The 16442-nt window shown below is 43.7% G+C and overlaps 1 protein-coding gene across 1 annotated transcript in view; it reads left to right on the top strand.

The window, feature by feature from the left end:
- The window catches only part of LOC111863047, a gene marked incomplete at its 3' end in the record, with an annotated part of 400943 nt that overhangs the window by 311675 nt on the left and 72826 nt on the right, over positions 1–16442 (top strand). Inside the window, exon 6 of the mRNA XM_023848997.2 lies at positions 1474–1555. Coding sequence (XP_023704765.1) covers positions 1474–1555 — 82 coding nt within the window. The remainder of the gene's footprint in view (positions 1–1473; positions 1556–16442) is intronic.

Here is a 16442-nt window from a genome sequence, read left to right as displayed (position 1 = left end):
TATTAAAAATTATTGAAGAGAGAGCCGGAAAACCGAGCGGTAACTCTAGTGACTTCGGTTCCTGGGGTGCTGGGTTCGAATATTGTCGGGGCAATTGGCTACCCTGATTTATATTGTGACATGTATACCCATCGCTAGCCAACTACTCGGGAAACATTCCCGCGCGAGCCAACGCGCAAGAATATGGCGTCCATTGCTAGACAAAGAATCCGTAAACACTCTTCCTTAACAACAGGGAACGTTTTCCGGGGGGTCCGTGCAAAGTTGCTATGAGGAAGTGTTCGTCGGTAGAGACCACTAGTTGAGTAGTTGAGTGACGCCAGCCTGCCAGGATATGAGCTTGGGAGCAGAGGAATTGAATTGAGTTGAGTCTTCGGAATTGCCAGTTGCAGAATAATAGAAAGAAAGGAATTGGGCTGTGAATAGAAGACTCCACATGTGATTTCAAGTGAGAGTGAGACTGTTATAAATCCTTTGCCAGGAAACGTGTAGTGGAAACATTGCAGAGGAATAGTCATTGTGGGGAGCTGTTCCGAAGTAAAGACTAGTGGAAGTAGACTGAGAAGACTTAGTGTGGAAATTAGAAGTAGTGTTACAGTTATTTTTAGTTGCGAACTGAAAGTGGTCAGTAAATCTATTCTCCAATTCAAACCCCGTCTGTAATCACTAATACAAGCGGCCTCCGTAGTCTAGAGGTAACGTTCCCACATCATGACTCGTAGTACGCAGGTTCAAATACCCGGCGGAGGTCGTCGAATTTTTAAGGGCGGAAAAATTCAGGGAACAAGTCCTCCGGGAGGGACTTTAAGCCGTGGGTCCCGTGTCGTAGCTTTACGGCACGTAAAAGAACCTCATATCTCCAAAGGAGGTCACTGAGCCAAATTACGGACGTTTCCCGCCCAACAGCAGTCTCTAATACCTCTGGTAGATGGGGGGAAGCATTATAGATACCTCTCAGCTAGTAGAGCCAGTCTCGCTGGCTGGGCGGAACTGATGGTAAGCACCAGTACCGGTAGGATATAGAGACTGGTAGAATATCATAGAGGGAAGCACAATGGACCAATACTGGTCTAAGTGCATGGAGAAACCCACCCTCTCCAATAACTAACTAACTAAGTAATCACTAATACATGTGGCAATATTTTGATGGTTTTCCTCAGACACTCAAGGCGAATGCAGGGATCGTATCTTGGAATATGTCACGACGCAGAATTTGTAGAATCGTAATGTACTTGGTTTTATACCGCAAACATTGTCCGAAGATAATGTTCTTATTACAATTCCGTGACCCTCTTCGGCCTGCGACTTGTAGTTTACCCACCGGTTCGTTCAGAAATAATTCAGAGCTTGTTCAACTATATGAACTACCCTGCACATGAAGGAAATTGGTAAATCAGTCAGTTTGTTTCGGAATAAGAGGGACGTAATTAGTGTGCTGTAGTTGGATTAGTCGCGTGATTTCTATTGTTTCAGATGTCCCAGACTTCTGCTGTCAGTCGGTGCTCTCCTTACCGTATCTTCTCACCCAGAGCCACGAGGCGCCAGATCGCAGATAGTGAGTACTGTTGCATTTATCTCACCGTAACTGTACAGTGTTCTCTTGCTATTCGCTTAGTGGAGGGTGGAGTCCAGCTGGGTCCACTCGGCACGGTATCTGCCCAGGGTGATTATGATGATGGAGAATTTGGTGGAATGAAGATTGGCAGGGGAAACCGAAATACTCGGAGAAAACCTGCTCCAGCACCACTTTGTCCAGCACCACTTTGTCCACCACAAATCCCACTTGACCAGACCTGGGATCGAACCCAGGCCGCCGTGGTGGGAAGCTAGCGACTAACCGCTTGAGCTATGGCGCGACCTTGTTCTCTTGCTAACTTTCACAGGCTTCCCAAACATCTGTTCTACCTATCCCCCCAGTTTACTCAGCTTCATATTTTCTGTTTCTGGAAAACTCTGAAAAATATCTTACAGAAATTGGGTGTGATGACGTGGATTGTGGTCGTCTGACCCAGGACAGGGACCAGCAGGACCGCTTCTGGAGACGATAACAAACCTTTTGGTTCCGTAACTGACTGATCGTTAGTTTCTCAAGAAACATTCTGCTGTGTAAACTTTGTTGAGTGATTAGATGGATTAAGAATTCTTCCCGTGAAGTCTTTCTTCGCTGTTGTCTTTTTTCCTCAGCTGGTATTTTTATCGTGGTATAAAAAAATTACCGAAGACTTATTCGAAGTTCTTTTTATATGTGTTTTTGTGGGTCACTGCTTGTCGTGTTTGTGTTGTCCCATATTGAAGTATCGACCGGGGCGACTTGACAGTTTCGATGTTGTGTCAGGATTTGTAAACATCGATGAAGATGACCGCTAGTCTCCAGAGGGCAGTAGAATTTGCATACAACATAGTGCAGGAAATGACGTTCTACCGTGAGAACGTAATTCTAGAGTGAGAGTGGGAAGAGCCAGAGCTCATTACACTTCAAGCAAGTTCTGCACCAACAACGAAACTAATTAGAGCATGGGCCTCTGTCCCATTGTGCCCCGAATTTCTTTCGGTATCTGAGAACTGCAGTCGATCACGGTGACCGCGCATTCTAATGCTTGAACTCTCTTCTTCGCTCGGTCAAACGCAGGGATCATGGGTTCGAATCCCACTCAAAGCATGGATGTCTGTATGTGCATTTATTCTGTGTTTGTATTGTCCTGTGTGTAGGTAGCGGCGTTGCGACGGCTGATCACTCGTACAAGGAGTCCTACCGTCTGTATAAAAACGATTACGAAGCTGAAATAAAGGCCAGGGCCCAACAAAGGGCTGTAGAGCCATTGATGAATGAATGAATGAATGAATGAATGAATGAATGTTCGAAGTGAATAACCTTTTGATTTCGGAATTCACGTTGATAATATTTAAAAATTCTTACTCTGGCTAATTCTAAAGAGAAATATGCTCACCAGCAATGAAAAAATAGATGTCCTAACTGGGAAAGCGAGCTGCTGCGGATTAATTTGTCTGCTGTCGAAATGAACCCTGCCTCCTTTGTTAAAAAGCCATTATTCAAAATTAGGATGCTAATGGACGCTCCCAGAAATTCCAGGGAATATCAGCTCAGAATTAGGCGCACGTCACGCGGAGACCGCAACGTGGAGCAAAGAAAAGGAAAGCTGCAATTTACAAACACTACGCCATCATCATCATCAGAGTCATCAGAGTCATCGTAGCAAGCAAGTTTGCTTCAAGCGGTAAAGCTTTTGTACTTTTGCTCAGGAGGTTACTGGTTCGATTCTCCACCGAGATATCTACTTTCCCTTCTGAGGATTTTGTGGTATCCCTCAGCTCTTCGAGGCGAATTCTAGACTGGAACCTGAAGTTAGGCTGCGACCACTTCCTTCCGCAATCTTTACCAATTCAGTCATGTTAGTTAGTTAGTTAGTTAGTTAGTTAGTTAGTTATTTGGAGAGGGTGGGTTTCCCCATGCACTTAGACCTGTATTGGTCCATTGTGCTTCCCTCTATGATTTCTACCAGTCTCTGTATCCTACCGGTACTGGTGCTTACCATCAGTCCCACCCTGCCAGCGAGACCGGCTCTACTAGCTGAGAGGTATCTATAATGCTTCCCCCATCTACCAGAGGTATTAGAGACTACTGTTGGGCGGGAAACGTCCGCAATTTGGCTCAGTGACCTCCTTTGGAGATATGAGGTTCTTTTACGTGCCGTAAAGCTACGACACGGGACCCACGGCTTAAAGTCCCTCCCGGAGGACTTGTTCCCTGAATTTTTCCGCCCTTAAAAATTCGACGACCTCCGCCGGGTATTTGAACCCGCGTACTACGAGTCATGAGGTGGGAACGTTACCTCTAGACTACGGAGGCCGCTATTCAATCATGTTACTCTAGCACCTGGCACTTTATATTGTGGCATATAGACCCGTTGTTAGGCAGAGACCTCGAAACGGACGAGTACAGCCGTTGCTGTGCAGTTGGCGAATAAACAAATGGGCGTTTCTGAACAACGGCTCGATAAACACGTTTGCGCGGAAACGATATCTGGGATTTCGATAGGCAACCGCCCATAACAAAAATAGAAGTGCTGCTGGAGGCGGTGTTTTCTGTTGGATCCGCCCCGAAGCTATATAACGAGAACCCCAGGCCGGCTGAATTCATTTGAGTTTTGGCAGTTGAATCGAGCTCTGCAAGGGAGGCTGAGATGTTTTGACGACAAGAGTTCGGTTGCGGGATATTCCCCGGGCAGTTACGAAGTTAGCGTTGGAAGCTAAAGAATCTCCACTGTTTAGAAGCCGTTGCTAGGGAACTGCTGTTGGAGACAGCAGATTTGGAAAATACTTAGCATGTAGTGATTTGTATAAAGTGTGGCGATCAGCGATAGCGCTGCGATTGCTTGCAGTTCACAGTGGTGTGTACAAGTGATCAGTAAACCCGATTCACCAATCCAAACCCAGCGTGTAGTCACCCCTGAATCGTGACAATATTCTGAACTAATTGCAGCGTCGTTAAATAACAATAATTAAATAAATCATGAATGTTGTTGCAGGATATGGTCCGCGAACCGCAGTGTGAACATTGCCAGAGATGCATTCGAAGGGCTGGATGGAGGGAGTCATGTAACTTATGAAGTAGTTAAGTGATTTTCAGTTTTAATCAATTCCATGGCATCTCTAATTTGACATGATTAAACTTACGAAACAAGATTTTGCTTTCGTTATTTTCACATGACAAGCGGTGACCCAGTTACCTTGAAAACACCTGCACATGACTGCAAGGAGGTTGTGAAGCGTGACAGAAAGTGTTGCTAATTTATCGTTTCTGAACGCGCTGATAATTCTTTTGGCCTTATCAACGGCGTGTTTAATAATTTCTCTATTAAATAATAAACAATTTTCTGTTATCCCGTTTACGTGTATCGTTACTGTCCCTTGAACCACTCCTGCTCAGGTTTGTTGACTACTTTCCACTTTTTATATTTTAATATTTCCACTGCACAGGAAACATATACAAAATGTATTACGAATTTTACCGGTCACGGCAGCCGAGCTGTCTAAGGCATGCACCGTCTTCGCTCGATCGGAAGCCGGGATCTTGGGTTCGAACCCCACTCAGGGCATAGATATATGGTGTTTGTTTGTGTGTGTGTGTGTGCATTTTTCTGTGTTTGTATACAAGTAGAGGCCTTACGACTAACTGATCACCCGCCCAAGGAGTCCTACCGAATGTCTAAAATCCAGTAAACCGAAATGAAACGAGAAATTTTATGGAGGCAAGCCAAGGCCCAAATTGGGAATTTAGCGCCAAGGGGGAAAAATTACGAGGTTTTCGTCATCAGTAGTCGAATTATTGTTTAATTCCTGTAAACATTTTCGCTTACCAACTTCTCCGTCATGTGTTAATGAATGTGAGGTTATTTCGTTTATAATTCGATTTATAATTATCTGGCCTCGTGATCTGTTTAACAGACAAATATTGCTGATCACGTGAAGCTTCGTTCATATTAACTTTGCCTCTTGCAGCTGACCATTACCAACTTAGTCAATAATATATGTTAGTACATTACTGTTAGAGACCATTTAGAGAAACGTCAAAATTATATTTTGCAAAATGTTACCCTGGAATTGCTGAAAATCTTTACATTTTTTAGAAGGGAAGGGATGGGAAAGGGAGCCAGCTCTCGTTAATTATTGTCGAGAGGAAGGCATCGACTGGACATGTCGAAATAATTACAGTTCTGTTGGTACGATAGGAATGAGGTTGAACGCAGGTGTATTTCGCGGGGATGCCTGCTCTATCGATTTCGATGCTGACTGGACATTACCCCAAATTTATTGCGAGAAGGGATTTAGGAATTATACCTTCGTAATTATTCCATAACGGATACCATCTGCACACCGTTATCGTGCTCTTCCGGATGCATCTTGCTCCTGTGTTTATAGCGACCTGTCGAACATCTGTAATCCTGACATGTTCAGCCAATATGTAGTCTTGTGCAATGTTTTGTTCGCGTTAAGTAGTACTTGAAGTAAGAAAATCTGTGTTAACTTTCAGGCGTAAGCCCGCTGTTGGACATGATCCGAAGCCAACATCCACCCTTATAACTTGTGTCCCCAAGTTCCATCTTAATGTTATCTTCCTATCCTTTGCCCGGTTGTCAAAGTAAAGTAAGTAAGTAAAGCTATCCCTGTAACAGGCCTTGAAGGCCCATAGGGTTGTGAGATGTTGAGGTTCCCATACTTTCTAGACAATCGGCTCACAAATGGCGGTAAGGTTGTCAGCCTTACGCGCCGACCGCCCTTTACTCCCAGGAAGATTCCTGGTACTCACTTCTATTACAGGCTGAGTGACCCCAGGGCCATAGTGTGGCTGGAAGGATTAGGTCAGTTGAACAAAGTAATACCAAAAAGGTTTCCCATGAAAATTCTCTATCCATTTATTCTGGTTTCCATGCGAGATGCAGTGTATTCTTTCCTTTTCTTGAAGAGTAATGCCTTCTGGGATGTGACGCCATGTAGCTAGCGACGTTTCGGAAAAAAATGAGGCACCAGATGTTTCCAAAAGTTAGCAACTTTCTAGCAGGCTACACATCGCCACATCCCAGGAGACAGCGATGACCCTGAGAACCTCAGTATCAAGGGACCTATAAAAAGTCCCAGCTTCGGAACCTAAGTCCTCCTAAGAGCAGATATTTATACAGAAATTTGTCTTCAGACGCTCGCAATATACAGTCTGTCATCAAAGTAAATTATTATTTTTCACCAACATTAAAAAACGTTAAAATTTATTATTATTATTATTATTATTATTATTATTAGAGGGGGTGGGTTTCCCCATGCACTTAGACCAGTTATTGGTCCATTGTGCGTCCCCCTTTAATTTCTGCTGTCGCCATACCCTTCCGATACTGCTGCTCGCTATCAGCCCCGTTCAGCCAGCGAGGCTGGCAGTGGTACCCGATGCTTCCACATCTACCGGAGGTATTTAAAACTACTTGGGCGGGAAACTTTGCCTAATTTTGCTCGTAGGTAAATCTACGACACGGGACCCACGGCTTACAAGTCCCTTCCGGAGGACTTGTTCCCTGAATTTTTCCGCCCTTAAAAATTCTACGACCTCCGCCGGGTTTGAACCCGCGTACCTTGAGTCATGAGATGGGAACGTTACCCCTAGGCTACGGAGGCAGTTTAAAATTTATGTTACTTTTAGTGTTTCGGACAGTATAATCTTGTCAGATCTTGTCCTTTTCTTTCCACGACTGGATTAATCTGTCTCCGGATAGGGGCTGGTGATTGGCTTTTGTGAACACGGTAATGAACTTTTAGCCTCCATACAAGGCCAGTAATTTCTTGACCAGCTGAGATACTTCCAGCTTCTCAATGAGGACTGTGCTGCATGGAGGTAGTTAAGATGGTCTCCTCTTTACACCCGGGTCTCCCTACTGGCCCCTCCCGTCCGGTCTTCAGACAGAATTTTCATAGCTGCTATCAAAAATGACGACGAAATTTCTCTTAGCTGAAAATAGGAAGAAGAGCCGTGTTTCTTCCCTTCAGTACGTCAGTGGTTTGCATTTGTAGTCTGTAACGTGTGAAGGAGGTGATAGAAATCATTAGAGGATGCTTCCATAGTGTGGGAATGCTAACTAATGGGAACAAAGAATTTTATGTTGTTAAATATAAGAAGGCCGGTCACGGTAGCCGAGCGGTCTAAGGCATGTACTGTCTTCGCTCGCTTGGAAACCGGGATCATGGGTTCGGATCCCACTCAGGGCATGGATGTTTAGTTTGTGTGTGTGCGTTTTTCTGTGTTTGTATACGGGTAGAGGCCTTGCGACGAGCTGATCACCCGCCCAAGGAGTTCTACCGAATGTGTAAGATCTAGAAAAACCGAAGTGAACGGAGAAGTTCATGGAGGTAGGCCTAGGCCCACTGGGGCTGTAGTGCCAAGGGGGGAAGAATATATAAGAATATACCGTAGTGTCTAGATGTAACATTAAATTTATATCTGTGAGTCATTGCCTACTTCAGAAAACAAGTCATCGTCCAGATAGGCCGCACAAGTTTTGTCTACATATGAATATGTTTCTCCTGACGGCCTGGCGGGCACAGAAAGTGCGCTGCCGTTCCTCTTTGTGTTCGTGTGCTTCTCCTTCGTTCTTCTTTTGTTATAACTAAAATTGTGTAAGTTGATGACATGGGTTTTACGGTCTCATACAACATTTGTCCCTTTCGTCTTGTGATTGTGTTTTGAGCCGTCTTGGAGGACAGAGAGAAATGTCTTGAGAACGTTCTCTCTAATGAGGCACTGAGTAAAAAGAGGAATGATTGGAGTATTTATGACCTCTTTGAGCTCGTCATACAAGTCTGTAAGGAAAACACGACGGGAAACATTTCTGGTAAATTCCTAAAATTCTTGTAAATGAATTGTCCCACATGATATTGGTATGATTTCTGAGGATAACGTGTCTTAATGAGATGCGAATATTCCGCAGTAACTTACTGAGATGGTAGTCTTGGGTCAGTTACATTATTATGATATTTATTATATCAAATTTTATGAAACTAACTCGAAAGGAAAAAGTTGGTGATAATTTATTGCACAGGATTACTGTCAAAGTTAGTTTTGAGTTTCTATGTTTATTTATTTGGTTATTTCAGCGAAAAGATTTTCATATTTGATATATGATGTAAAGAGTTAAATTGGGGCACGCGGTAGCGTAGCGGTTGAGGCACTATGCTACAAGCCGAAAAGTCGCGGGTTCCAAGTCCTGATGAGGTCATTGGATTTTTTTCAATTGACCTAATCCTTCCAGTCGCACTGTGGCCCTGGGGTCGACTCAGCCTCTAACAGAAATGAATACCAGGAATTAATGAAATATTTTTTAGCTTAAGGCTGACAACCTTACCGCCATCTTTGAGCCGATTGTATATACAATGTGGAAGCCTCAACGTCTCACAACCCTGTGGGCCTCCATGGCCGGCCTGTTACAGGGATAGCTTTACTTACTTTACAGAGTTAAATGGATAGTCATAATGTGATGTTTATAACCTTCTTATCACTTCATAATGACATATTATTCAAAGTTATAGGACGTGAAGTAACTGAAATTGTAAGGCTTTAAAACAAATTTGAATTGGTCAGGTTGTTAAATTCTCTTGTTCACAAAACATGACACGTAATAATTCACATGTCACTATCTTGAAAACCTGAATAAAAAGTAGGCTATGAATAGCTACCATGTGTCGTTTTATGGGGTGAAGACTGTAAATTAGTTCAGTAACAAGTTATATATATATATATGAAAGCATTGCACCTTTTAAGTAGAAAGCGTTCACTCGGTAAAATTTAATATTCATGGATGTGGATCAGAGGAATGAAGTCTGAATAATTAAATAAAATATTTAAATTGGTTCAGTCGTTAATGTTGCTTCTTATCAAGGTACAATCACACATCAGAATTTCCAGCATGTTGGCAAATGTGCCCCTAGCGGAACAACTGTGGCGTGTTCATTCCGGTATTGCTTCTAGATTTTCACTTCATGGAAGCAAACTTTCAATATTCTGTTATAAGTAGCGTAAAAATGAATACTTGAAATTGAAACATCCATACACATTTATCCGTAGTAGTAGACAGGGCCGGTCACGGTAGCCGAGCGGTCTAAGGCATGCACTGTCTTCGCTCGCTTGGAAACCGGGATCTTGGGTTCGAATCCCACTCAGGGCATCAATGTTTATTTTGTGTGTGTGCGTTTTTCTGTGTTTTTGTACAGGTAGAGGCCTTGCGACGAGCTCATCACCCGCCCAAGGAGTTCTACCGAATGTGTAAGATCTTGAAAAACCGAAGTGAACGGAGAAGTTCATGGAAGTAGGCCTAGGCCTAGTGGGGCTATAGTAAAGTAAAAAGTAAAGCTATCCCTGTAACAGGCCATGAAGGCCCATAGGGTTGTGAGACGTTGAGGGTCCCACATTATCTAGACAATCGGCTCAAAGATGGCGGTGAGGTTGTTAGCCCTACGCGCCGGCCGCGCTTTACTCCCCAAGAAAATTATTTATTTAATTCCTGGTACTCATTTCTGTTAGAGGCTGAGTGAACCCCAGGGCCAGTAGGGCTGTAGTGCCAAGGAAAAGAAAGTAGACAGGACATATAACGGTAAATAACATTATTGTTCATCACACTTGCATCTTGATTCTCACGCAATTTGTTGTTTATGGTTCTTATTTGCAAGAAAACGTTTCGGAGACTGGATTTTGTCTCCGTTCCTATGTGCGGAGATATGGAGTAACTATCGATTGGGACCAACTGAGTAGGTTCCACCTGAAGACGGAGGCAGAATCCAGTCTCCGAAACATTGTGTTTTGAAGTATAAACAGACGGTGTCTTAGATAAAGGCAAGACGGTGGATAATGTCCAGAAACATAATATTTGTATTAATGTAACATCGTCACAAACTTTTAGATCTTAGTTACTACCAGTATATAGCGGGTCACGGTAGCCGAGCGGTCTAAGGCATGTACTGTCTTCGCTCGCTCGGTAGCCGGGGTCATGGGTTCGAATTCAACACAAGGCATGGATGTTTGGTATGTGTATGTGTTTAGTCTGTATTCGTGTTGTCCTTTGTTTAGATAGAGGCCTTGCAACGAGTTGATCACTCGTCCAAGGAGTCCTACCGTCTGTAAAACAGTCAAAATGAAAAAACAACCTCGACACCGTAAGGTAAAAGAGGAACGAATTAAGTAACTAATTTTCTATATGAGTGAATGCGTTATTCCAACATGTAAGTAGGTCTGCATCGGTTGAACATCCAACTGCATTACCATTTCTGGGAAAGAAAATCTAACTGCAGATCTGCGGCCTAGAGCCTTTTGTTTTACCGACTGAACTGTGTAAACCCTAAGGTCGATAACAACTTCGTATGATTATTTAATATACCTTCTTACCATAAAATAAAGCGCGTCATTTATTCAGATGCTTCTCACGTTATGCGGGCGATTTTTTTTTTGTCTAATTACCCTGTTGTCGTACTTTACATTTTCTCTTCGTACGTCTGCCTGTCTGCTTGTTTATCTCTGTGCGCATGATTGCTCGTCTGTATACTGCTGAGTGACCCGGCATAACACTGTGCCAGTATTTAAATGCAATTGGCCAGGCAATCCTGAGTAGGCATCAGGATGTAATCTAGGATCTCGCTGTGGCCATAAATGTTGAGGTTAGGTTCGATGAAAAGTGTTCATACCTCTAGTTCTCTTCGTGGTTCTGCAAGAATACTTTCCGTATGCTGAGCCGGGATAGCTCAGACAGTATAGTGACCAGCTACGGGCTGGACGACAGAGGAGGTCGGAGTTTGAGTCCAGGTAGGGTCAAGAATTTTCTGTTCTCCACGTTATCCAGACCGGCTCTGGGGTCCACCCAACCTCCTATGTAATGGTACCGGGGGTAAAGCGGTCGGGGTGTGAAGCTGACTACTCACCTCAAGGTAGTTCCGAGGTCAAGAGAACCTGGATCTAGACATCCACTCCCCCATACGCCTTCATGGCATAGTGCTTAATTAGTCGAGCAAAGGGACTTTACCTTGTTTTACCTTTTACTTAAATGCCACGTAGGATGTGAGATTCTCACGTTGGTGGTTATGAAGAAATCTATCTTGTGGAATGCAGCAGCGTAAAAAGCCAACCGGCGTTTCGGAGGAGCTTGTCACCGTCATCTTTAGAGTCATAGAATAAACCAACATGAAACAGCAAGCTCTTTGTTTATTCTTAGACCCTGAAGATGGAGGCGACATATTCCTCCGAAACGTAGGTTGGCTTTCAACGAGCTACACGGCGTTATACCCTCAAAAACAAAACTTGTCTAGTTAAAGGTCATTTTATCATGCTAACTCAGTAAGTAAACGTACGTAATGTCACTATTCACCTGTCATCCTACCAGTCGACGGACGCTATACGAGTATAGTCCAGCTATTGACGGCATCGTTAATTAGCCCCAAAAAAGTATTGCACCTGCTACAATTTTTTTCCCACAAGACTGAAACCTCGATACGCATCTCGCGTTCTCCGCAGGGCTTCATATAATCAGGATCATAGGGACAATCGCATATGGCAGGTCTGCGATGTTTGCTTTTGTAACAAACAACGACAGTCGGCGAAACATTGCTGAAATAGCTGAAATGTAAAGTCGATAATGCAGTTCGACTTTTTGCCTACAAGAAAGTAGAACGGGTAACATGAAATATCTCATTACGATTACGTTTATTTGGAATAATGTTTGGTGTGGCGATTGTTTAATGACGTAACGGGACGTGTTTATCTGCAGTTTAAGTGACATGACGGTTCGTTCTCATTTACACGTGATATCATAATCATTACCTTATATTGATAATTTAGGTGTCATGAAAAAGTTTTTTGAAGTTCATGCAATTCGGTACGTATGTAACATTTAAATATTAAATAATTGGTGGTAGATTGTAGCAGCCATGCCTGTCACAGTGGCCGCGAAGTCTAAGATATGAACTGTCTTCGCTCACTCGGACGCTGGGATCATGGGTTCGAATCCCACTTAAGGCATAGATGTTCGGTGTGTGTATGTGTTTATTCTGTTTTTGTTTTCCTGTATTTAGGTAGCGGCCGTACGGCGGGCTGATCACTCGTCCAAGGAGTCCTACCGTCTGTAAAAATGATTACGGAACTGAATAAGAGGCCAGGGCCCTGAATGGTACGGAAGAGCCGTTGGGGGAAAAAAATAGGATGTAGCAGCGAAAAGGCAAATAAAGACTGTGGAGGTTAGGTCAGAGAAGTCCTGTAGTTCCTAATAGATTTGCATAACTGACACTGCTCATTTGAAGATATGAAAAAGAAACAGTTTGTACTGCCCCGCAACAGGAGTTTTTTCATCGGCAGTAAATGATCTTCAGGCCAGTGAAGTGTGTTAATTAGCAAGGAACGAAACTGGGAAATGTATATACCCAAAATTTGATTACACACTTTCACCCTTGCTTAATTTATGGTATTGATGACGGACATAATAGGGGAGAAGAGAACTGCATATAGGCTATTGGAGGGAAAACCAGAAGGAAAAAGACCACTGGGAAGGCAAAGACGTAGGTGGATGGACAATAATAAACTGGATCTTAGATAGGATATGATGGTATGGAGTGGAGTTATCTGGCTCAGGATAGGGACCAGTCTAGGGTTCTTGTGAGCATGGTAATGAACGTGAAGAAATCAGTCTTCTGGGATGTGGCGCCTTGTAGATATTGTGTTAAACGACGTTTCGGAGGAACATATCGCCTCTATCTTCAGAGTAGAAAGAAAAATAAAATCCGCAAGAGGCGAACCAGCGTGAGCAGGTACTAACAGACTACACGGCGCCACATCCCAGAAGACTGCTTTCTTCGCAGTCATCGCCGTGAAAACCTCAAATCATACACGGAAATGAACCTTCGGGTTCCGGAAAATGATGGGAAATTCTTGAGTAGCTGCAAAATTGGTGGCTTCTCAAGAAGGGCCCAGCTCCATGATCGAGTGAAGAGCTAGGGTGACGGACATAGAGTATAGCTTGATAAGGAGTGTTAAAAGATTTCGAAAACTTCCAGACTCTAGCAAGCAACTCGTAGAAATTTACACACCTGGTGCTTACGTCCTTGGTTAGCTTTCAGTTTCAAAATGTAATGGACCAGCACATAATTTTAATACAGTTAGTCTGTTGCTAAGCCGGTCACGATAGCCGAGCGGTCTAAGGCATGCACTGTCTTCGCTCGCTCGGAAGCCGGGATCGTGGGTTCGAATCCCACTCAGGTCATGGATGTTTATGTGCGTTTGTATGTGTTTGTGTACAGATAGAGGCCTTGCGACGAGCTGATCACCCACCCAAGGAGTCCTACCGTATGTCTAAGATCTACTAAAACCGAACTGAAACGGAGAGTTTCATGGAGGTAGGCCTAGACCCAAATTGGGGCTGTAGCGCTAAAGGAAAAAGAAAGTCTGTTGCTAATGTATGTGTGGCTTGAGGATGAGGACGCTGCAGGTCGTTTGTTGGCATGGCAACTGTTGCTTGGGCCTATGTCCGGGTACATTGTGGAGTTGGTTAACCTGGTGGGTTTCCACCAGTGCTACCACTCAGACACTCTGATTCAAGGTCTCCCCTGCGTATTCGGAAGTTATTTACTTGTCCAACGACGTTCCTATTGTTCTGCAATCCGGATAATAATAAGGGAGACTCGGGGAGCTTAGCAGCAGATGATGTTTTCTTACAAGAGAAGCTTTGTTAGCTTGTTATGTTTCTGTGGTGGATGCAATGACAAGTCTTGACTTGAAGAAGCAGAATGTGTTAAGTTACATATCATCCATGTAAGAGGAAAGAGTAAGAAAATGTAGGTCCTACATTAAAAGAAGAGTTACAAAAGGTAATGATGTCTCTGTAACATGCCGTGGAGGCCAATACAGTTGTGAGACATAAAGGTTCCCACATTTTCTATACAATCGGCTGGCAGATGGTCAGGTTGTCAGCCTTACTCGGCGGCCGTCCTTTACCTCCAGGAAGTTTCCTGGTACTCATTTCTATTAGAGGCTGAGTCGACCCCCGGGGCCATAGTGCGACTGGAAGGGTTAGCTCAATTAAAAAATTCGATGGCATCGGGAATCGAACGTGCGACTTTCCAGCTTGTAGCAAAGTGCTTCATCCATCTACGCTACGTGGTACAAATTGTAAATACCACGCTATAGAATTTATGGATGCAGCGTGGTCGGTAACGCAGCCGGGATGTGCGCTGTGAACTGAAGAGACGAGACGTCCAACCTCCATTGGTGACATCCTCTGCCCCCCCCCCGACTCAAACGTCTGGCAACAAGTTAGCGACTACAATTTTCCCCAATCACCGCTTGTTCGATCTGACGCATTCGGGCCCCAAATTTACATTCGTGAGGTACTGATTTCAGTCGAAAGCTAAGTTGCAGAAGGCTGGCTAGCATAAAACTGGTTTTACCAACAGGCTACAGAATTCTTGGAGAATGTTGTTCAATATTTGGAAACTCAATCGGAATGCGGGCCTTGTTTCTGTAGTCCGCAAGCGAACTGTACCGACCGAGCGACCGCCGCTTGTCGGCGAAGTTAGTGCCAACTTTTGCAGATAGAGTGGTGTCACGTGGTCAGTGTAACAGATCCCCACGGCCGTTAATCTCGGTTATCTAGACCGGAGCCGCTATTTCCTTGAAATAACTCCTCAATTATCCTCACGAGGCTGAGTGAACCCCGTTTCAGACCCACTACTTCTCAGAAAATCTGGTAGCGCCTGGGATCAAACCTGGCACCTCTGGGTCTGTAGCCAGGAATTCTGATCACTAGACCACAGAGGTGGCCTTCTTAACGATTACTCTATCTCAAAATGGATATTCGGTAATCAGCCTCGGACGAGTTTTTATTGAACCCCGTTTATACATGTATAGTATAACCCATCTTCACGTAAATGCATGTATATAAGAATTATGTGATTATTATAATAATTCCAACATAAATCGTATTCAATAGGAATCACTTCCTTACCTCTCTCTTCCTGTTGTGGAATCCGAAATATTCGTTACTGAACAAGATCACTGTGCGGCCGAAACGTTGAGGGGCTCCAATCAGCTTGCCTGACTGCAATTGGCTACAAGCTGTGCATGGCAGAGCCCCCACCTCCCCCAAATGATTTGCTTACGTAACGGAGCGAGAGAATTGCAGTTACAAGGCGACGGCGAATTTCTGTCATTGCCAACTTTAAAAATACTCCCCTCACATCTGTGTAAACACTTAGGACGTGGTTCACACCGAGCAGGTAGCGACATTATGTGGCCCGAGAGCTGTGTCGTCATGCAATCTGGAATTAATTCATTTTTCTATTTACATATTGTTTTCTAAATTATTTTAGTTTAAATATGTTACTTTCATGATTTATTTTATCCGTCTTCCAGTGCATACACTCATCTATCCCCTCTTCTCACTCGCACTACATGTTTCGGCACAAAAGTGCCATCTTCAGGTGCTGATCCAATCCACGACAAACTATTTCATTGCATGCCTTGTCTATACATACTAAAATAACTAAAATATATATTTATCATATATACTGATAAATGTTAAGTGTTAAAATATTAAAATTGTACAGGATATTTCATTCCTACGTCGTGTTTCATTACGCGAGTCACATCTATCATCTTCTGTTGGAGCACTCTTTCACTATCGTGTATTGTGCTCTGTGTTGCGTCTTGCTCCTGTGACTGCGTGTGTTATACTGCTCTACTGCTGTTATACTGAGCAGTATAACACACGCAGTCACAGGAGCAAGACGCAACACAGAGCACAATACACGATAGTGAAAGAGTGCTCCAACAGAAGATGATAGATGTGACTCGCGTAATGAAACACGACGTAGGAATGAAATATCCTGTACAATTTTAATATTTTAACACTTAA

The sequence above is a fragment of the Cryptotermes secundus genome, unplaced genomic scaffold (genome assembly GCF_002891405.2).
Source record: "Cryptotermes secundus unplaced genomic scaffold, Csec_1.0 scaffold1525, whole genome shotgun sequence".
Lineage (NCBI taxonomy): Eukaryota > Metazoa > Arthropoda > Insecta > Blattodea > Kalotermitidae > Cryptotermes > Cryptotermes secundus.
Note: the sequence above shows the minus strand (reverse complement) of the source record. Positions and strands in the feature narration are given on the sequence as shown.